The 24,140-nt window shown below is 42.0% G+C and overlaps 1 protein-coding gene across 2 annotated transcripts in view; it reads right to left on the bottom strand.

Annotated features, from left to right (window-relative positions):
- SMOC2 (SPARC related modular calcium binding 2) overlaps window positions 1-24,140 on the bottom strand; it is a 438,788-nt gene that overhangs the window by 243,348 nt on the left and 171,300 nt on the right. For both annotated transcript variants that reach the window (XM_075596923.1, XM_075596922.1), the window contains exon 3: window positions 6,603-6,709. In XM_075596923.1, the coding sequence (XP_075453038.1) occupies window positions 6,603-6,709 (107 nt within the window). The remainder of the gene's footprint in view (window positions 1-6,602; window positions 6,710-24,140) is intronic.

Raw genomic sequence — 24,140 nt, 5'->3', positions numbered from 1 at the left:
CTAGCTGATAGAAAAAAAAGCTGCATGTAACATTTGCATGGAGATTTGCCATCTCCATGCAAGGCTGTTACAGGCGATCGTACAACAAAACAAATACATTTTAATAATAGTGTACATGAGCAGGGGGTCTCCGGAGCTGAACCGCATTGGTTTCAGGTCTGGGGGCCCCCTACTTCAGGAGATACAGGCCCCGTTATGGGGTGCCGGTATCCCCTGCACTTTGAAAGCTTCCGCGTCACATGACCGGGGCATTTACATTCTGCAGGGGATACCGGCACCCCATAACGGGGCCTGTATCTCCTGAAGTAGGGGGGCCCCGGACCTGAAACTAATGTGGTTCAGCTCCGGAGACCCCCTACACATCTACACTACTGTCAAAACACAGATATCAATAAACAATAATTCCTTACCTTAGCGGCTATCCGCTATGGTAATGAAGCTGCATTAATGTACATTTTAATAATAGTGTGCGGGAGCAGGGGGTCCCCTGAGCTGAACCGCATTGATTTCTGCCTCAGAGACCCCCTGCTTCCCGAGTTACAGGCCCCGTATGGGGCATCGGAGGCCAATGTCGCTGCCATCTTTATAGCGTCCAAGACGCGAAGTGGGCTCTATAAAGATGGCGGTGACACTGGCACCGATGACCCAAACTGGGGCCTGTAACTCGGGAAGCAGGGGGTCCTTGAGGCAGAAATCAATGCGATTCAGCTCAGGGGACCCCCTGCTCCCGCACACTATTATTAAAAATACATTAAAGCAGCTTCATTACCTTAGCGGCTATCCGCTAAGGCAATGAAGGGGTTAAGGCACAATAGCATGTTTATTGGGGACAATTGCCCCCAATAAACATAGCAATATACAACACACATCCCCCCTGCTCCCTAACACATACAATACAGTAATGGGCAAAATATCTATTATCCAGATATGGATAATAGATTATTTTCCCATTATGAAACACATAAAACATGCATAAATAAAAACATGAAATTTTAATCTGAAAATCATCACATTGCCTCTTACAATTAAACCAGCAGCTAGACAAATGTATATCAAACGTCACACAATTGCATTGAGTGTGTACATGATGCAATTAATCTGTGCATCATGTAACACTATGCAAAATCAATTTCAAAATAAAATACACTATGAACAATGTCCCCTAACCACCAATACCATCCACAAAATCAAATAGAAAGTAAGCAACATAAATACATTTACCATCAATCAATCAATTTCCTAAACCAATTAGAATACAATCCAAATCAATTATACAATTCCCTATTCAATTCCTAAAGCCAAACCATTGCGAAAAGAATTCTAATTGAAAGTAACCACAATCATTCTAATCTAACTATCAGAAATAAGCCATTAAAAATAACATGTAACTAAATAAAAATTACATTACACACACAAATGTATAAATAAAGCTGCTAAATACATTAGAAATACATGAGATACATAAACATTAGCAAAACAATCATTTATTATCCCTGTATGTATATACATAATATACAGGGGCAATAAAAGAGCATAATAAACAATGCATTTACATCCCAAAATCACATACAATACACCCATTCAGTGCCCCTGAATGTATGTATATCCATAGGGACATAGATCAATTCAGGGGCATTAAATGGAATTTAAAAAAAAATACACATGAATAAAAAATCAAAAAAAACTGTAAAAGTTAAATAATAAACTTTTCTTTTGTTTACTTACCATTAGATGCCCACTCACCGAAATCCAGGGGAACCGGTGGTAGCTCTCGGACCAAATCCAAAGGTAACCATAAAATAAAAAACCATTACAATCCACGTCTGTGTCTTCTTTCTTCTATTTGTAATCCTTTTCGTCAGTGTTGGGATCTTCATTTCTTCTTTGGGGTCTTCTCCGTCTTCTTCCATCTTCTTACGCCACGCCCTTCTTCTCTTTTTAGGAGGGGGGGTCTTCCCTCCTCAGCGCCTGGCTTCAAAATGAGACGATATAGGCTTTTATAGGCCTATGACGTCACATTTTTGTCAAATGATTCCCATGGCCCTGATTTGGCCGTAAAAACCATGTGATTTGGAGTGGGGATTTTTTTTGATGACGTCATTTAAAGGCAATGACGCCAGCCAATCAGAATGGCTGAGCTTCAATTGCCTTTATGGTTACGTCATCAAAACAAAGATGGCCGGCAACACATGGTACGGTAGCCAATCAGAGCGTGGGAACGAAATCCCAACTCTGATTGGCTCTGGTAGACCATGTGACAGAGACTTTGCTTCAGCCAATCAGAGTTGGGATTTCATTCCCACGCTCTGATTGGCTACCGTACCATGTGTCTCCAGCATCTTTGTTATGATGACGTCATCTTAAAGGCAATTGAATCTCAGCCATTCTGATAGGCTGGCGTCATTGCCTTTAAATGACGTCAACAAAAAAAAAATCCCCCCCAAATCACATGGTTTTCACGGCCCAATCAGGGCCGTGGGAACCATTTGACGAAAATGTTACGTCATAGGCCTATAAAAGCCTATGTCGTCTCATTTTGAAGCCAGATGCCGAGGAGGGAAGACCTCCCCTCCTAAGAAGAGAAGAAGGGCGTGGCGTAAGAAGATGGAAGAAGACGGAGAAGACCCCAAAGAAGAAAAGAAGACCCCAAATTGACGAAAAGGATTACAAATAGAAGAAAGAAGACACAGACGTGGATTGTAATGGTCTTTTATTTTATGGTTAACTTTGGATTTGGTCCGAGAGCTTCGGGTTCCCCTGGATTTTGGTGAGTGGGCAGCTAATGGTAAGTAAACAAAAGAAAAGTTTATTATTTTAACTTTTACAGGTTTTTTTGATTTTTTATTCATGTGTATTTTTTTTTTAATTCCATTTAATGCCCCTGAATTGATCTATGTCCCTATGGATATACATACATTCAGGGGCACTGAATGGGTGTATTGTATGTGATTTTGGGATGTAAATGCATTGTTTATTATGCTCTTTTATTGCCCCTTTATGTTATGTATATACATACAGGGATAATAAATGATTGTTTTGCTAATGTTTATGTATCTCATGTATTTCTAATGTATTTAGCAGCTTTATTTATACATTTGTGTGTAATGTAATTTTTATTTAGCTACATGTTATTTTTAATGGCTTATTTCTGGTAGTTAGATTTGAATGATGGTGGTTACTTTCATTTAGAATTATTTTGGCAATGGTTTGGCTTTAGGAATTGAATAGGGAATTGTATAATTGATTTGGATTGTATTGTAATTGGTTTAGGAAATTGATTGATTGATGGTAAATTTATTTATGTTGCTTACTTTCTATTTGATTTTGTGGATGGCATTGGTGGTTAGGGGACATTGTTCATAGTGTATTTTATTTTGAAATTGATTTTGCATAGTGTTACATGATGCACAGATTAATTGCATCATGTACACACTCAATGCAATTGTGTGACATTTGATATACATTTGTCTAGCTGCTGGTTTAATTGTAAGATGCAATGTGATGATTTTCAGATTAAGATTTCATGTTTTTATTTATGCATGTTTTATGTGTTTCATAATGGGAAAATAATCTATTATCCATATCTGGATAATAGTTATTTTGCACATAATTATACTGTATGTGTTGGGGGTGGGTGGGGGGGGGGGGGGTTGGTGTATTTAATGTATAGGTCAGGTTTATTTTTTTAAACATACAGGGTTTGTTCCTTTTTGTCTACGGGGGACCACTGGAGACCACCTGAGGTCTCCTCGGGCTTTCCAGGGGTACCAGGCTGGAGTTGTCCACGGGGTATACCTGCGGGGAAGAACCGGTGGCCCCACGTCTGTTGGGGGCACCACAGACCCGTAGGGACCACCTGTGGGCCCACAGACCCCCGTGGGAACCACCCGAGGCCCCTCAGACACCTGTGGGTCTGACCCGGGGCCCCCCAGACAGCCGTTGGCCTACCCGTGGAGACCCCATTGTGGCCCCCAGTGACCCGCGGAGATCACCTGGTGGACCACAGCGCCTGATGGGGACCACCCGTAGGCCTCTAAACCCTGTTTGAAACATGGTGCTGGGCTACTGTGAGGTCTACGGACATCCGTCAGGGCCACCGGGGACTCCCGTGGGCCTGGGGTATTAACTGATTAAAATAATAAATCATGTATTTATGGGGGGGCACAGGGGGTGGGTTATGTATTGAATAAATATAATGATGTTTATTGTGGGGCTGTGTATTGTTTTTCTTGTGGGTACTGGCGGTGGGTGATGTGGTATAGTAGGTAGGCCTCCCGCCTGGGTTAGTGGATGAGGGTGGTTAGGCCTCACGGGATGGGTAGTGGGGGAGAGTATTTAGGCCTCCCGAGTGGTGGGTGAGGGTGGGTTAACCCTTAATGACTGTAGCGGTTAATGACCGCTAAGGTGATTAAGGGGTTAGGGGACATTACATTGGCTATTTTTATTCTTGTGTATGTTTTGCAGCACCGGAGGGACATGGGCAGGATGAAGATTAGAATGAAGACAGCCTTCATCGTGGGTGCCTGGAAAAGGTAAGTGTAATATGTATTTACTGTATTTACTATAATTATTGTAATTTATATGTATTTAAAATGGGCAAATGCATTATTATCCATATGTGGATAATAGTAATTTTGCCCATTACTGTATTGTATGTGTTAGGGGGGTGTATTTAATTATTTTTGGAGGCACAACATTGGTATTGCAGGCCTGCGGGTACCCCGGGACTCCCGCGGGGACCCCGGGACAGCCGCGGGGACCCCCGGACTCCTGCAGGGACCCCCGCTTGGTGAGCCGGGGACCCCCGGACCCCTGTGGGGTCAGCCGGGGACACCCGCACGAACCCCAGCCTCCCTAGGGGACCCCCGTGGGGTCAGCCGGGGACACCCGCTGGCCTGTTGTATGGGTTTTGCGCATGCAAAAATGTAAACAAAGAAATGTTTCAAAGTCCAGCTTTTTTATCTCCTGCCTTGAGCTGGCGATCTTTTTTGAACGCAACTTTCGTGTACGATAACTTTGCGTAGCTTAGTGAATCCCGGAGAAGGGCAGAATTGAACGCAAACAGGTTATCGGACGAGCAAAGTTGGACTTTGAAAAATTTCCAGGAAAAAGTCACTTTAAGTACGCAAAGTGCCTGTTTGCGTGGCTTAGAACGTGATGTTCCGCCGAACACGATTCACTAAGAGCACTTTGCGCTCTTAAAACGACTTATCGGAGCTTAGTGCATAGGCCCCTATGTCTGTAAAAATTCTATGTGCTGCGTACTGTGCACTATCCTGTAATTGTGAAGCGCTTTGAGTCATATTGGAAAAAAAGCGCTATATGAAATAAAGTTATAATTAAATTAGTCAATTGAAATCTCAAATTTTCCTGTGGGGGTGAAAATCTGCAAATGTATTTATTATTTTATTATGTATAACTATTTTGCCAAATTATCGTGAACAGCCCATATTCCCACTGGTGTGCATTCACACATCTCTAGTCCTGAATAGAGAAGTGAATCAACAAGCTCCATTTAATTGAATGGGACCACAATCCTCTCATGTATGAGGAAGCCGCTTCACTGCATATTGAGTTAGGCTAATGAGAAATAATAATTACTTTATTACACATCACAAATGCTTTACGTTGCTCAGAGTAAGATTTGCTTGAATTTATTTTATTTCAGCGTGTTTGGAATGTGGACACTTGTTCACTTCTAACTAAGGTTCGTCAATAATATGGTTTGAAGCAGTGGACAACAGTAATGGTTGCATAGTGCAATACACTGCTTCAAACTGTGTTGACAAAGATCCTAAATGTTGTTCTTTGGTAACTACACAATTAGGAGTATTACTAATGTTGAAGAAACTAAGACTAATGTTGTCACAAATATGCTGAGCATGTTATTATGTTCTGTTTACAGGTGGTTACAGGTATATCACTATATGGAATTATTGGCAAAGTATTGTTGGCACAATACTGTATATCCCATGGAGAATGATGAATAGCACAGGCTACATCTGTAAGAATCCAAAGTTTCAAGTGGAAGAGGAATAAAATAATTAAGACTTACACATTTAAATTATTTTATTCCTCTTCCACTTGAAACTTTGGATTCTTATAGATGTAGCCAGTGCTAATTCCATCGGTGTCTGGTCTGGCCATGACCATGTGATCGCTACTGAGAGCAAAGACACGGTCCTGAACCAGAAAGTCCTGTGTCACTCTAGAACTACAGAACTTTCAGTATTTAGGGTTCAATAAGATTTTGTTTTTATAATTGCTACAAAGTTTGTTAAGTGGCAAATCCTGTGATTTGCAATATACAATTATATTGAATCATTGTGATATTTAAATGTTAATTGTTATAGCTGTCTGTTTACACTAGAGCAGTGGTTCCCAATTCCAGTCCTCTCGAACCCCCAACAAGTAAGGTTTTAACGATATCCCTGATTTAGCACAGGTGGTTCAGTCAAATTGACTGTCACTGCAATCAGTCAACTGTGCTTAAGCAGGGAGATCCTTAAAAACTGACCTGTTGTGGGTTCTTGAGCACTGGAATTGGGAACAACTGCAGTAGAGCACACATGCACGTCAACTAAAAAATTAAAATGACTAACCTGGCTGTATGTGCCATCATCATTGCACTCAGGAATAAAAACTTGCTGAAATTCTTTGCGGGCTTGCTCTTGAGTGTATTTCCTCTCTGCAACACATCTGGAGACATCTAGATATAAATATGGGAAAATGTTAACTATTATTCAGCCAAACAATTAAATAAAATTACTCCATTCAATTGTTTTCTATGTGCTCGATGTAGAGAATTGACAAAATAGTTGTCATATTAAAACACATGACTTTAAAAGCTAAAGAGTGGTAATTGCTAATGGTTTACAGCAGTGGTTCCCAACCACAGTCCTCTAGAATCCCCAAGAGGTCAGGGTTTAAGGATATCCCTGCTTCAGCACAGGTCGTTCAATGAAAATGACAGAGCCACTAATTGAGCCACCTGTGCAGGGATTTCCTTCAAACCTGACCAGCTGGGGGTTCTTGAGGACTGTAGATGGGAATCACTGGCTGAAAGTACTTTAATATTAAAATAAAATAAAAAGACCCGCTTAAAGAAGCTGAATTTATACAGAACACCTTTACTGCTTGGTTAGTGGATTTAAATAAAAGTCTTCTAACACAACACATAGCAGGCCTAGAGGGGAAAGACACCTCCTGTGGCGCTGAGGAATGGTTTAAATGGGATTGTAGACAAAGTTCTTTTCTTGATGGATTCCTCAAGAGATAAAGAGAAAACAAGCATACACACTGCAATAGTGCATTACCCAGGGACAACTAGGATGTATAAAGAGAGCAATTTTAATACAATAATAAAATACAGTATAACATATAAAATAAAACAATTGATTACACTAAAAATGCAAAAAATTTATACTAAAAAGAATTATACTAAAAAGAACTATCTGTGCCTTGGCATAGGAACCAGATGTCTTGAAACTTGCTCCTTTTGGTGTAAAATTGGAAACCTACTCACCAAAAGTGACTAGGACATAAGCGTTATTGAAATGGTCTTATCAGCATATGGGACCGCTTGCTGCGAGGTGAAATTGCGTCAATCCACGGAAGAGGATCTCCTTTTCTGCTCGGGTGTCTACTTGCTGCACACTGCTTGCTGCTTTCTCCCAGAGTTCAGCCGATCAACTCCTCCTGTGACGTCACCGCTTGTTCTCCACAGCTACGGTGTCTCAGTAATGCCAAAAGACCTCCTACGTTTCGAAACTCCTAATAGTGGGTTTCTTCCTCAGGAACCCACTATTAGGAGTTTTGAAACATGTAGGAGGTCTTTTGGCATTACTGAGACACCGTAGCTGTGGAGAACAAGCGGTGACGTCACAGGAGGAGTTGATCGGCTGAACTCTGGGAGAAAGCAGCAAGCAGTGTGCAGCAAGTAGACACCCGAGCAGAAAAGGAGATCCTCTTCCGTGGATTGACGCAATTTCACCTCGCAGCAAGCGGTCCCATATGCTGATAAGACCATTTCAATAACGCTTATGTCCTAGTCACTTTTGGTGAGTAGGTTTCCAATTTTACACCAAAAGGAGCAAGTTTCAAGGCATCTGGTTCCTATGCCAAGGCACAGATAGTTCTTTTTAGTATAATTCTTTTTAGTATAAATTTTTTGCATTTTTAGTGTAATCAATTGTTTTATTTTATATGTTATACTGTATTTTATTATTGTATTAAAATTGCTCTCTTTATACATCCTAGTTGTCCCTGGGTAATGCACTATTGCAGTGTGTATGCTTGTTTTCTCTTTTTCTCTTGAGGAATCCATCAAGAAAAGAACTTTGTCTACAATCCCATTTAAACCATTCCTCAGCACCACAGGAGGTGTCTTTCCCCTACATTACCAAATCTGGGTAGGAGATTCCAGATTCACTTCTTTGGGCAGCTCCAGGACTACCTTGGACTGTATATCACAGGTTTTTTGTAATTCATTGTAATTCATTGTTTGCATGAGTGCTATTGTTCACCTTTATTTTCACTACATTGCAGGCCTATTTTACCTCTTCCAACAATACATTGTCGGCCTATTTTACCTCTTCCAACAATACATTGCAGGCCTATCCTTCCTTTTCTAACACCATTTTAACCTTGTCTGTAACTGTTACAAACGCCGATAATCATACATTATCTCTAACTGTCCATCAAATGTCTGTAAATTGAATGTTCATTTATTGCAACCATGTATTATCATAACTCTGTGGCCAGGACATACTTGAAAATGAGAGATAACTCTCAATGTATTACTTCCTGGTAAAACATTTATAATTAAAATAAAAAAAATACTGCCTATTTTGCATATACATTTTTTTCTTACAAAATTCCACTTAGGAGAACTGATCCTCGCTATTTTTAGTTTTCAATTTACTTCCTGCTTTTTCCAAGATAGTGTTCACAGTTATCCAACATCATCCCCATGTTGAAGTTATGGCTTCTTATTTTCCAGCCAATCTGATTACCCGAGTCAGAGCAGCACCAAAAACAGTAAGGCTGGGATTATGGTCCCTACGCTGCCGCGTGCGAAAAGCACGCCGCCGCATGCACTCCTGCAGCCCAAGTGATTTGTAAAATTGGCTTCAGGAGATTGTAGACACAATGCAGGGGCATGGCGGGAGCGTGGCGGATGTGTCACGAAGCTGGTTCCCCCTCATTGGCTGAATCAGCTCACGTGCGATGATGTCACCCGACAGCCACATGAAAATACAAAATATGTTGTATTTTCAAAACGCTGCCACGTCAACGCGCCTCTTCACTAACAAGAGTGCTGCCACTGGGGTAACTTGCATAACCCACTACAGAAAGAGTGCTTTCCGGGCGCACATGCAAGCGCGCGCACACAGCGACGCTGACGCCATAATCTCAACCTAAATTTTGCAGCCCATAAGGATTAACGCCGTGGTAGTCAATGTTTCAGAATGGGACCCACAGCGTTAATCCTTCACTTGATGGGCCATCAAGAAAACAATACTAACCTATCAGATAAGCTGTGCAGCTGTCTCCGTTTCAGTCCCTGCTCTGTGTGCCATCCCCAGCAGCTCTGAAGGTAAGAGCAGTGTAGGATCTGTCCCAACCCTCTGAATGACATAGATGCCTGAATATGGGATGCTACATTATGAGTGGGAATGCTATAGGACCATATTTGATCATCTACTATATCAATGGGGCTGGTCAGGACATTTAACACTGTCCATCCCCTTGATGACCGAATATGGTCCTATAGTATTCCCCCTCATGATATATGCCATATACGGGCATCTACGTCATCCAGGGAGTTGAGACACACCGGAGACTGCTTCTTTCCTTCAGAGCGACTGGGGGCAGAACACGGAGACTGGGACAGCTACACAGTTCTTCTATAAGGTTAGTATCAGTTTTGTGATGGCCAAACAGGAATAATGCTGCTGGGTCCCATTTAGAAGCAGGGCTGCTTACTGTTTTTGGGGCCGTGGTCGCGAGTGGCTGCGGAGCAGTCTGGAGGCCGCACACGCTCACGGTATATCTTGCAGAAAAATCACTACATTTCCATGAATATTTGAACAATTATAGGTCTGTCACAGTATATTATTACATTTAAGAATTATTTGATTATCTAACAAATATTCTTTGTAATTGATGACGGAATGATGACCTCATCAAGGACATAGTTAGAAAATGTTATTTAGCGAAGATAAGCATGTTAAAAAGGCTTGAGACAAAGCAAGAATTATGGTCCAAAAAGCTTAGATAAAATGCTTCATGACAATGGATGGTCGCTACTTGAAAAACCTAATTCGTAAAACAACGTATCATTCAGGAGTGGGAGCAGCTGGATCAACACGTTAACGATTATGCAATCAAACAGTGGCGTTCTTGTCTTCGGGCGTGCGTTTCAGCAGGAGGACATTTTGAACACACACTTTGAACCATACTTTGAACTCACACTTTATAATTTATGAGCTACAAAGGAAAAACTCCTATTACTCATGTAATGAACATAAACCTACAGCAGTGTATCTGGTTCTTGTTAAAATAATACAGTGACTTCAATTTAGTTAAACATCAGTTGATTGTTTACATCAGGCCTGCACAACATATGGCCCGCTGTGTGGTCTGCGGTGTCCACAATGCCATGGCAACGGGTCGCTAAGTGACATCGTGATGTCACCCGGCGCAAAGTTGTGTGGCGCTGTAACGTCATGGCATCCCGTTGGCAACATAGCGTCATTTGACACCGCACAGCCATTTTTTTCAGGACCTGCAGGGGAAACAGAAGAATTTTCAGGGGAGAAGACGGAGATCGCCGCACCCCGCCGCTGCACCCCACCACCGGATATCGCCGCACCACACCGCAGGACCCCGCAGCTGGTAAGAGTTGTGAGGGGAGAGGTAAGAGTTGTGAGGGGGGGGGCAGCTAAGAGTTGTGAGGGGGGTAGGTAAGAGTTGGGAAGGGGGGGGCTGTAATTTTAATTGAAGTGCGGCCCGAATCTGCTTTCCTTGGAGCAGTTTGGCCCGTTTCACTTTATAAATTGTGCAGGCCTGGTTTACATTGTCCTTCTTATATAGTGTTAATCTACATAACAGACCTACAATTGTGCAAATTTTCATAGGTTTAAGTGAGAAATATATCAAATGTAAAAAAAAAAAAAACTAAAGGTCCCTTTTTTCCTGAACACAGTGTGTGTGTACTGTACTGTGTGTGTGTGTGTGTGTATATATATATATATATATATATATATATATATATATATATATATATATCCGTCATTTCCTTCGTGACTGTTTTGTCTCAACTGATATTTTCATATCCTACTTTTTCTTAGCTTCATACGATAATATTCGTAAGTATTTCATAATTGTTTGTTTGTTAAAGTATCCCAATGCATCCCAATGTAAGCTGAAGTTATTTTCCAACTCTAGTTGAAATTATCTGCTGTTATTCTTGAGCTTCTTGCTGATGATTGTTTTCTTCTTTCCATCGTTGCATGCACCACAATAAATGGGGGAAGGTGGGAAGGATTTACTCCAACTGTTTTGATGTTTTTGTAAAGACTCATATAGTCAGATCAAACTGTTACTGGGAGCTACCAGAGGATTAAATATAGTATAGAAGAAAAATAATAGCGCTGAAAGAAAAAGCAATCCCTTTTTACTTCAGTGTACGCCACAGTTTAATTCAATTTATTTATATATATCCAGTGCTATACATGGTATGATACAATTAGCACAAAAGTATATACTTTTAGATTTTAACTTTTGATATACTTATAACATATTTTAATTTATTGCATGTTTAAAATAAATTCAGCTAGCAGAAAGAGAGATAGTTTAAAGATCCTTGCATAGCCTAGCTGTGCTCAGCACCTGGCTGTGTGACTTGGTCACCATTGTGCACCGCTGCCCTGGTAGTATGTTTGAGGATTTTGGCAGGGTGGTTAACCGGTTTTAAACTGTGTTCTAATCTTGTTAAGGTTAATGAAGCTGTGGCCATTGAACCTCCTGCCTGGTGTGTGGTAATTTCCTAATGGGGAAGGTTGTGTTCTAATTTTATTGATTGAGTTGTCGAAGTGTGCAGGGATGGTTCCGAGGTCAAGGTGAATATTAATTCTAAGCAGCAAGACCTGACATTAACTGTTGTATAAAATGACTGGCACAATCCATCAAGGTAAAAGGGTACTTAAGAAAAAATTACATCTAAAGCATTTCCAATGTGTGCATAATTTGGATTAATGCCAGCCATATGCTTAGAAAAAACAGCTGTTGAAAATTGTAACACTATAAACAACATTGATCGAAATGCATAGGTTCAGATCTGACACTGAAGAACTTTTAACATCTCTGTCATGAATTGTAAAGCTTTTATGGATGTACGTAATCTCTAAAGCACTAAGCAGAATGTCTTTCATGTGAAATTACTGGCATATTTGTGTGTGTTTCTCTTTGCTATGTGAAACTGAGACTGAAGATAAAACTATTGTTATGTCTACCTTAGCTGTAAAAGAATGTTGTATTTACACATCTAGCTTCTTTAAATTAATTTAAAAAGTGGATGTAAAGAGAAAAGGCTCAATCTTTACTAAGGATAATGAAGCATAATGGCAATAATACAAATTACTCTGTACGCTTTCATTTGTTACCATGATAAGTTACACACTATAATGTCATTTCATCTGCCATACTTAGGTTGCGCTTATACAGTAGTGCCGGCGATGGTCACATTGAAGCAAAGTTGTGTCAAAACAAATGCATTGTCGCCGGCGCTTATAGTGGATGTGGCGGCGAGGGAGCGACAGTGCTACCAAAAATCTGGTAGTCAGAAGAATTTGATTTTTGGAGAGACGGTCTCCACATGTGACTGGCTGTAAGCCAATCAGAGAGCTTCTCCGTCCCTCTGCCTTCCGCTTTGCTGATGTCACTGGCCTTGTAGCCAGTGACATCTCCAAAATATGAATTACAACTTTCGCAATGGCGATGGGTGACATCATCAGTCGGATCAATATCGCCGGCTGTATAAGCGCAGCCATAGGCCGCGTCCATGGAAAGTGCTTGCGGGCGGAGGCGTGCTTCCGCTCAGCACTGAGCCCCTACAGCCGCAATGAGAGCGGCTTTAGTAGGGGCTCGACTACACTTCCGCAAGCGCGCGGAAGCGTAGGTTTGAGGGAAATTTTAAATCTTCGCGCTTGCCGGAGCGCAGGGCGAACCAGCTCCGTGACGTCACTGGCCCACCCGCCAACACGCCTCCGGACGGCGCGCTGTCTAAAGCCAGGGAAAGCACCCGCTTTCCCTCAGCCTCAGCGCGCCTCCGCCCGCCAGGATTAACCATGGCCGATTATGATTATATTGTATTTAATAATGTAAAGTTATGAGTAGACTCAACACAATACAAAGATAAAATGCTACTGCTAAACCTACATGTACATTAATTTCAATATATATTAAGCATTAAATATCAGCATCTAAAAATTACAATTCATAGGTACATATATTTTCTATTACACCATTAAAATATGAACTACGCATTTATAGCAATTAAATTCTATCCAACCAACATCAGAAGCTTGTTATTCTATATTGTTCTTTACATTATGATTCTAGTAAGATATATATATATTTTTGAGAGATTGAAAAAAAATTATCTTGGCAAAACACTCTCAGACAGTGCAAATAACATTGATAGAAACAGTACTTAAGGGTAAATTCTAGATACAGAAGTCCGAATCGGCCCTTGTATGGACATTTTGGGCCAAAAATCCTTAAGGATGTCTGCAGGGATTTTTTTTAACCAAAAATGGCCTTAACGGCTATTTCAGGCTATATACAATTTACCCCTTAAACTTATAGCCAACACAAAGTAACAGAAAACAAAATGTATTATAGTGTTTAGAAGCCCTGCCTCTGAAGATTCTGCTTATTTCTACAATAGTTGGATACGTTCCTTAACTATATCAGGCACAATACAAAATGCACACAATCCCTGCAAGCTTTGAACCCAAAACCCACCACACCATATCTATTTGTGTCACAAGGTGTGCTATTGGGTTTGTGACTAAATGTTGCAACAAAAGGCAAAAATCCTAAATGCTACATCCAATATGAAAAATTATATAAGTAAATACTTATCTCTCTGTCCTCCTAAGTAAGATTAATTTAGATAAAATAAACTCTTTGGCCAAAGCATTATCAGCCTGCATATAAGACTTGGCATGTCCCCTTTGCAGGTCCCAACACTATCTGTGAAACAGTTGTTTGGAGGTCTGTGACCCCTCCTCCCTGGGTTTAACCTCGTCCTTTCCACATTTCTCCCTGCATTACAGATGTACTGTAAATAAATATTTTCACAGATAGTGCTACAACTTGCAAAAGGGAAATGCCTTGGCGGGGCTGCAGGCTTATAACGCTTTGACCAAAGAGTTTAACTAAATGTCCCTTACTTATGAGGACAGAGAGATAAGTATTTAACTATCTAATTTGTCACATTGGATTTAGCATTGGGGATTTTTGTCTTTTGTTCTATGCAATACAAAATGCTAAACAAAATTTTTTTTTTACTTAGGGTGATGAAAAAAATTGTGTTCATGAAAAGCACAAAAAATATTGGCACATGTTTTTATTCTTTTATAAATAATATAAAATATTTCTCTCTATCTATGGGGCCTATTCACAAAGCAGTGATAAAATCAGTGCTTTTGCGTCCGACAGTGCAGTTTTTTTTATCGCGCTATAAGACATGAAGTCAAAAGCGGGATTCACTAAGAAATGAAAGCCATTTTTTTAAGTCCGATAAAAAAAATGCACTATTGTGCAACCTGTTTTTTTGTATCAGTGCTATCGTGCTATAAATTCTATAGCGCAATAGCTGATAGAAACAAATGTAGCCTGCAAGTGCTGCATGGAGACGCTGCATTTTCATGCATGGCTCTTACAGGCGATTGGGCAGTAAAAATATTGATTTTTATAATAGTGTACATGAGCAGGAAGTCTCGTGATCTTAACCTCATTGGTTTCAGCCTCGGGGACCCCCTACTTCCAGAGATACAGACATGGTATGGGGTGCCAGTATCCCCTGTGCTTTTAAATCTCTCATGTGACCGGGGGATTTAAATTCTGCACAGGGATACCGGCACCCCATAACAGGGCCTGTATCTCTGGAAGTAGGGGGTCCCCGAGGCTGAAACCAGTGTGGTTCAGCTCAGGAGACCCCCTGCTCGTGTACACTAATATAAAAACCCCAATAACAATTTTAAAAAATGTATTACCATAGCGGCTATCCGCTATGGTAATGAAGCAGCTTTAATTTAATTTTTATTAATAGTGTGCGGGAGCAGGGAGTCTCCTGAGATGAACCGCATTGATTTCAGCCTCGGGGTCCCCATGCTTCCTGAGATGCAGGCACTGGTATGGGGTGCCGGTATCTCCTCCGGTATTTAAATCCCACTGTCACGTGACGTGGACGATTTAAAAATGGTGGCGATACCGACACCCGATACACCATCCCGCGGACTTTAACTCGGGAAGCAGGGGGTCCATGAGGCAGAAATCAAAGCGGTTCAGCTCAGGAGACCCCCTGCTCCCGTACACTATTAATACAATTTACATTAAAGAAGCTTTATTACCATAGCGAATAGCCGGTAGGGCAATGAAGGGGTTAAGGCACAATAGCAGGTTTATTGGGGCAAATGCCAAATATAATATGGACATGATTTAACACTATAGCAATAAATGGTGAAGCAAAAAAAAAAAAACAAGCCCAAAATAAAACACATTACATAGAAAAATAAACACATTACAAATGCCAACAAACCAATTGGTTGGCACAATGGGTACACCACGCCTATATAAAATGGGCATGATTTAACACTATGGCAGTCAATGGTCAACCTAAAAAAAAACAACCACCAACAATATCCAATGCAATCAAAACAATCACCAAATAAACAACAATAAACAGGTAAACACAACAAAATCACCAGCAATCAATTAAGCAACTACCAAATAAACACCTGAATTAACAATTAAAACACCAAAAAATTGATAAATAAAAGAAAACTCCAAATAAACACCATTATTAAAAAGCAAACAACAAAAAAGTAACAGAAATAAACAATTGAAATCACCAAAAAAATTAACATCATTAAAAATCAAAAACACAAAATAAATAGAAGAAATATTTCAAAGCAAAGATATTAAAATACATTTAAAAGAAATACAAGCAAGCATTTGCCACCAAAAAGCATTGCTTGTCACTGTATGGCCCTAAAGAGGCTTACATATATACATTGGTAATCAATGGGAAAAAAATTATAATAAAAAAAATGCAATGACAAAACCTGTAAAATAAAAAACACATACATTTAATGTTTTTTCTTACCTTTAGATATCTTCAACCTCCGATTTCAGGGTTCTCAGCAAGTCCTGAACAAATCCACGATCCAAAACAGCAACGGGCATCAGGTAAAGTCCAAGTCCAAAGTATACGATTGGTACTGCAGGCCAGCAGGGACAACCCGAGGGCTGCAGACACCTACAGGAACCACCTGAGGACCTCCAGACACCCGCGTGAACCACCTGAGGACCCACGGACACCACCCAAGGGCCCCGGGACACCCATGGGGACCACACAAGGAGACTCAAAGACACCCACAGAGACAATCCAAGGGCCCCCGGACACCCGTGGGGACCACCGAGGCCCCCCAGACAACTGCTGGGACCACCCAAGGGCCCCCAGACACCCGCAGGAACTACACAAGGATCCGCGGACACCACCCAAGGACCCCCCGGACCCCCGCCAGCCCGTAATGCTGTGCAGAAAAAAATGCTTTTATGCATGTCTCCATCTCGTTTGTGCCTGCCTTTAGCTGGTGAAAAGAAATGGTGAGCTTTTACAGTACGATAAACTTATCACTGCTTTGTGAATAGCAATTACTGGCATTTTTGGGCCTATTGTATGACTTTTTTTCACTGACTGTTTATGGGTGATAAAAAGCCATTATAGAGTGATGCTGCACTGCTATCGCTGCTTTGTGAATATCAGAGCAGGCAGTATCGAGCTATAAGGGCATTTATCATTTAAAACCACTTACAGTATCACTGCTTTTTGAATGAGCCCCTATATTTTCCTATTCTTTTATGTCTGAAGCGCCTTTTCCCATTGTGTTACAATATTATGTCACGTATATTACTGCTGTAAAGCGCTATGTACTGTACCTGGATTATGCTATATAAGATATACATAACTACATATCAAAGGATAGAGATAGCATAACCTAAGAGTAAATGAGCATATACTAGCGAGTGCATGTGTCATAGACAATAGGATACAAATATACTTCACCCGGAGCCAAGGGATAGAGAAGAAGAAGACACAGCATATCCAGGTATCCAGCACATCCAACGTTTCGGTTCTGCTAAGGAACCACCCTGATAGAGGTTCCTCAGCAGAACCGAAACGTTGGATTTATTTCTTGTGCAACTAATTTTTTTTTGTTTAACCACCTACCTGGATTTGCTGTGTCTTCTTCTCTGTGCCTTGGCTCTAGGTGAAGTATATTTTTATGCAACCCTATCTTTCACCATTATCGCCCAGCACACAGCACTTCCACTGCAGCAAGGGATTCTGGAAAATGATATGCAAATGAGCACACAGTGCCACCTTTTATCTCAAGCTCACATTACATGAACAACCCTTAGCCAATGCATGCTGCTTTAAACACAGCTTTTAAGCAAGGGCTTGGGAGATGCACAGCCAGTAAACCCACTCACAGACATGTTTCAACCTTGATGGGTATCATCAGTTGCGATGATCAAATGCTTCAGCTGGAGAAGCCTGGAAAGGAAGGGTCTTACAGTTGGTTGCTGGCATTTGCTGGTTTGAGATTAAGAGTAGGTAATCACCACACTTATTAAGGTTATGGTGGGTAAAAAAAAGTTACAAAAACCCTCCACAGTAAAGAATATAGCAACTGTAAATATTACTGTATATTCATGTGCATGTCTTAGACAGGTCTGCAAAACAGAACTTCCACTGCAGCAAAGGATTCTGGGAAATGACATGCAAATGAGCACACAGTGCCACCTTTTATCTCAAGCTCACATTACATGAACAACCCTTAGCCAATGCATGTTGCTTTAAAAACAGCTTTTAAGCAAGGCCTTGGCCAAAAGACAGGGTTGCAGACCTGTCTAAGACATGCAAATGAATATACAGTAATATTTACAGTTGATATAATATATATATATACCCTGGCTGTGCTCAAAGCTGTGACCATGCAGCAAGCTTAAGCCTATAGGGAACCATGTTAAAAATGTTTTTTGAGGCAAAAAGTGACACTGTGTGCTCATTTACATGTAATTTCCCAGAATCCCTTGCTGCAGTGGAAGTGCTGTATGATGGGTGATGATGGGGAAAGGCGGGGTTGCAGACCTGCCTAAGACATGCAGATGAGCATACAGTTGTATTTGCATATTTGCTTTCCTGTGGAGGGTTTTTGTCACTTTTTTTACTCACCATAACTTAACTCAGTATTATGGTATAGCCTATCCCATAGCCTCTCATGCATATCCAGTTAAAATCAACCCCACACGGATGAGACCCATCAAGGTCGAAACAGCTGTCTGTGGGTGGTTTTCTAGGTATGCACCTTAACCCTGGCTGTGCTCAAAGCTGTGACCATGCAGCAAGCTTAAGCCTATAGGGAATCATGTTAAAAATGGTTTTTGAGGCAAAAAGTGACACTGTGTGCTCATTTGCATGTCATTTCCCAGAATCCCTTGCTGCAGTGGAAGTGCTGTATGCTGGGTGATGATGGGGAAAGGCGGGGTTGCAGACCTGCCTAAGACATGCAGATGAGCATACAGTTGTATTTGCATATATATATATATATATATATACAAAAAAGACTGCGCTTTAAGTATCTGTCTGCAATATATTACCCACTAACTGTATAATCAATGTATAAAATATATATATATAGGAATAAATGGATATAAAATATATATATATAATGATGAAACCTAATATATATCAAACAAATGATGCTCTAGCACTATACCAGAAATAAAAATATAAAATAAATAACACTAAATAAATAACATAAACTAGTATTACCAATGACTGTTCAAATACAACATATAAACATGCATGTATAAAAAATAAAAAAAATAAATAAACATATAATCAATAAAATAAGTGTGCTTGGGGGAGTGTAGGAAAATATAAAAATGATAATAAAACCACAATGGATGAGGTGAATCAGAGTCCACAAAACCCTTGGATGGCGATGTCCTATAAAGATGGAAGGGTAGTAGCCCTCTGTATGGATGTAGGCAGCTTTCAGAAAGGAACAACGACCTCCCACTGGATCTAGAAGATAAAAAGAGAAGAAAGCGCCCGATCGTAGTGTATTATATTAAGTTACAAAATTTAATGTTCCATAAAACTCCAACAAATGCGCACTCACAAACATAGAAAATATTAAAGCATGTAATGAGTAATACTCATTCGCCAGACACTGGAAACTGCTGCTCCGCTCACACGTCCTGCTCCCACAAGTTGTATGACACCTCTGAGCTACCGTCCAGCAGGAACTCAGGGGATGTGCAGCTACTCCTATTCTCAGCCGGAAACAAACTGCGGTGAACAATGGTTCCGGATAGGAGGAAGGGAGAAGGTAGAAGGTAGGACCAAGGTGACCAAATCACTGATGTATCACCATGAGGTGGCGTCCCAAAATCCCAACAAACAGCGCATCAGCGCAAGGCAGCGTCGCAGAGTCCCAGAGTCTGATTGAAAGTCCCAGATATAGAACAGATCTGGTACAGTGACCATCACTAGTAAAAACTAGTATCCCTACGCGTTTCTTCACACTTGGGTGATTTCATCCCCATGATGAAATCACCCAAATGTGAAGAAACGCATAGGGATACTAGAATGCCACCTCATGGTGATACATCAGTGATTTTGTCCCCTTGGTCCTACCTTCTCCCTTCCTCCTATCCGGAACCATTGTTCACCGCAGTTTGTTTCCGGCTGAGAATAGGAGTAGCTGCACATCCCCTGAGTTCCTGCTGGACGGTGGCTCAGAGGTGTCATACAACTTGTGGGAGCAGGACGTGTGAGCGGAGCAGCAGTTTCCAGCGTCTTGCGAATGAGTATTACTCATTACATGCTTTAATATTTTCTATGATGTGAGTGCGCATTTGTTGGAGTTTTATGGAACATTCAATTTTGTATCTTAATATAATACACTAGGATCGGGCGCTTTCTTCTCTTCTTATCCTTTATATATATATATATTGTGATATATTGAAGCAAAAGGTGTTTGAGGGGAGGTACATAGGACCAAGCACCTTCCAGGGTGTGTTCCCTTCACTCTCACCTGAGCCCTAATTAATGAGCTTCAAGCTTAAAAGGCAGCACAGACAGCTTCCTGTGCTGCTGCTGTGCTGATCTGAAAGCACACACACAGACAGCCCTGTGAGATACTGCAAAGGGAAGCTGCAGGTACAGTGTCTAAAGTGGGTAAAGAGCTTAATTTCCCACACTGTTAGTTAGGGACTAAGCTGTGTTAGTCAGAACTCAGAAAAAGAGTTAGGTTTTTGTTTGTGTTTTATGTTATAAGTTAACCCTGTTCCTGCTTTGTATCTGGCAAATAAACCCTCCTGTGCATCAACACTACGTTTCCCTGCCTTTGATCTGGATAAAAGAGACTGCAACGTGGTATGGACATCACAATTGGTGGAGTTTAATGCGGGCAGTCCACAAGGCAGTGAAAGTGGAAAATGGAGGCATTTCTAACCTCGCTCTAGTACAAGTAAACAGAAAATGCTGCTATCCTATTGCGGGGTTTGCAGGAGATGTCAAAATCCAATAATGAGAGCTTACAACAGATGACAAAGTCACAAACTGAAAGTACTGCGGCATTAGTACAGCAGATGGCGCTGTCCCTACATCAGACGCTAAAAGAAGAGCAACATGAGGCGCAACTTCGCCTACACCAGGAGCTCCGAGTCTTGGGGGAGAAAATTACCACCCAGACTAGCGTGGTCCCACAGGTCGCTCACCAGGTAAAATCGCACCTGATTCAGAAAATGAGGATGGACGATGACGTTGAGGCGTACCTGTCAATTTTCGAGCGCACAGCTGTACGCGAAGGGTGGCCAGTTGAGCAGTGGGCTGGAATTACTGCTCCTTTTCTGGTGGGGTACTCGCAGAAGGCCTATTATGACTTGGAGCCAGAACAAGCGAAAAACTATGAGACCCTGAAGGCTGAGATTATGGTACGGATAGCTGTCACTGTCGCAGATCGGGCCCAGCGGTTTCACTCCTGGCATTACGATGCAGAAAAGGCTCCATGCTCCCAACTCTACGACCTCATCCACTCTGCGCGAAAATGGCTCCAGCCTGACAAATGTACAGCCGCCGTCGTCGTCGTCGTAAGGGTCGTCATAGACCGGTTCCTGTGGGGTCTTCCTCGCAGCGTCCAGAAGTGGGTCAGCCAGAATGACCCCCAAAGCGCAGAGCAGTTGGTCGCTTTAGTGGAACACCAGTTTGCTGCTGAGGAGATGGCCCGGAATACAAGTCCCGACGAGTTTCCCGGTCGCAGGTCCCCGCACATCAGGAGGTCCGGTAAGACTGTTCCTCAGCCTAGTGGGCCACAGGGACTCATAGACTCCCATAAAGGAGGTGGAAATCCCACGGCCCACAGAAGGGACTCTAGCCCCACTCCTTCCAATAGACTGGAGAAAAACCCCCGACCCAGTTGTGGGAAGTACACTGAGTGCTACAAATGTCATGAACTTGGACATGTGGCAGCAGTTTGCCCTATGAACCTTGACAGAATACAATGTGACATTTCTGTGGGGTATTTTTCGGGCGGGGTTCCTGCTGTTAAGCAGACCATTATAGAGAAAGGTCATTTAGAGAGGAATAGGATGTGTGAAGTCAAAATAGATGGGATACCTGTAAGTGCAATGCTTGACACTGGTAGTACAGTTACATTGGTCGCTGCACGTCTAGTCTAGTCTGGGTTTCTACCAGGGGTCTCCTTACAGGTAACCTGTATCCATGGGGACGATCGCACTTACCCGGCTGCACGAGTGTACATAGAAAACCCCATCGGCCCAGTACATCATCAGGTTGGGGTAGTGCCGAATCTGATGTATGAGGTACTAGTGGGTCAGGATTTCCCGTGGTTTTGGGAACTGTGGGAAAGGAAGTCTGATTGTGTTCAGGATGTGCCCTTGAGGTCTGAGGTTCCCGATCCAGTAGACCCTGGTTCTCTGTTAAAGGTTATGGCAGGTGAAGGACCTGAGGTTGAGGACCCCCAGAACTAGATTTTCAGGATTTACAGGTTGCTCCTGTAAAGTTTGCCTCTGCCCAACTAGACGATTTGACACTAGTAAACGCCAAAGCCACAGTAGTGAGCATAAATGGGATACGGGTTAACCCTGAGGTTACGCCATCACCACCCTACTTTGTCTACAACAATGACTTAGTCTATAGGGTAGAAAGAGAAGACCCTGATAGGTTAGAGCAGCTACTGGTGCCAAAACCCTTTAGAAGTCAGGTAATGGACCTGGCCCATAGCCATATCTTGGGAGGACACCTAGGGGTAAAGAAAACCACTGATAGAAAAAAGGCGCGATTTTACTGGCCGGGTCTACACAAAGACGTAGAACGTTATTGTGAGACATGTCCAGAGTGTCAAATGACCTCACCAGTAAAATCGTTCCGTAGTCCGTTAATACCCTTGCCCATATTTGAAGGTCCTTTTGACCGTATCAGAATGGATCTGGTAGGCCCATTACCAAAGTCAGCACAGGGCCATCAACACATTCTAGTCATTGTAGACTATGCCACAAGATATCCGGAAGCGGTTCCCCTCCAGAATACATCCGCTAAAGGCATAGCCAAAGAATTAATGTTGTTGTTTACTCGGGTCGGGATCCCCAAGGAAATATTAACAGACCAAGGAACCCCTTTTATGTCCCGGGTTACGAAAGAGCTATGCAGGTTGTTGAATATCAAACATTTACACACCTCGGTCTATCACCCGCAAACCGACGGCCTAGTGGAGCAATTTAACAAGTCTCTTAAACATATGTTACGGAAGGCCATAGACCGAGATGGTAAAAACTGGGATTTTCTCTTACCGTATTTATTGTTTGCCGTAAGAGAAGTTCCTCGGCATCTACAGGTTACTCCCCTTTTGAGTTGTTGTATGGGAGACACCCACGAGGTATACTTGATATGCTCAAAGAGACCTGGGAAACAGAGTCAACACCCCACCGTAGCATAATCAAGCATATTTCCCAGATGCAGGATCGCATTGCAGCAGTGTTGCCGATTGTGCGACAACACATGCAGCAAGCCCAGAGTTCACAACAGAACTCTTATAACCGGAATGCCAGACTTAGGGTGTTTGGGCCGGGAGATAAGGTGTTAGTGCTGGTACCTACAGTAGAATGTAAATTTTTGGCTACCTGGCGGGGACCCTATGAAGTATTAGAAAGAGTAGGAGAGGTCAATTATAGTTAGACAGCCCGGGAGGAGGAAGCCAGAACAGTTGTATCATGTGAATCTCTTAAAGCCCTGGAAAGAGAGGGAAGCGTTGGTTACTGTAGTTCGGACTGTACCATCTAGGGAACCTTCTGTTCCTGAAGTGAAAATTGCTGACACCTTGTCTGGCCCTCAGAAACAGGAGGTAAAGGATTTTCTTGTGCGCAATGCCCGAGTTTTCTCCCCTGTACCCGGGAGAACCTCGGTTATTGAGCATAACATCCATACAGAACCTGGGAAGGTCATACATCTTAAGCCATATAGATTACCTGAGGCTAGGCGACAGGTCGTTAAAGAGGAGGTACAGAAAATGTTGGACCTCGACGTAATCGAGGAATCATTCAGTAACTGGTCGAGCCCTATCGTGTTGGTTCCGAAACTGGATGGCTCGATCAGGTTCTGTAATGATTTTAGAAAACTAAATGCAGTCTCCAAATTTAATACATACCCTATGCCACGGGTGGACGAACTGATAGACAGGGTAGGTGATGCCCGATACTTAACTACCCTTGATCTGACTAAGGGGTATTGGCAGGTACCTCTAACACAGGCT

The sequence above is a fragment of the Ascaphus truei genome, chromosome 4 (assembly GCF_040206685.1).
Source record: "Ascaphus truei isolate aAscTru1 chromosome 4, aAscTru1.hap1, whole genome shotgun sequence".
NCBI lineage: Eukaryota > Metazoa > Chordata > Amphibia > Anura > Ascaphidae > Ascaphus > Ascaphus truei.
This window is presented reverse-complemented; position numbering and strand designations above follow the sequence as displayed.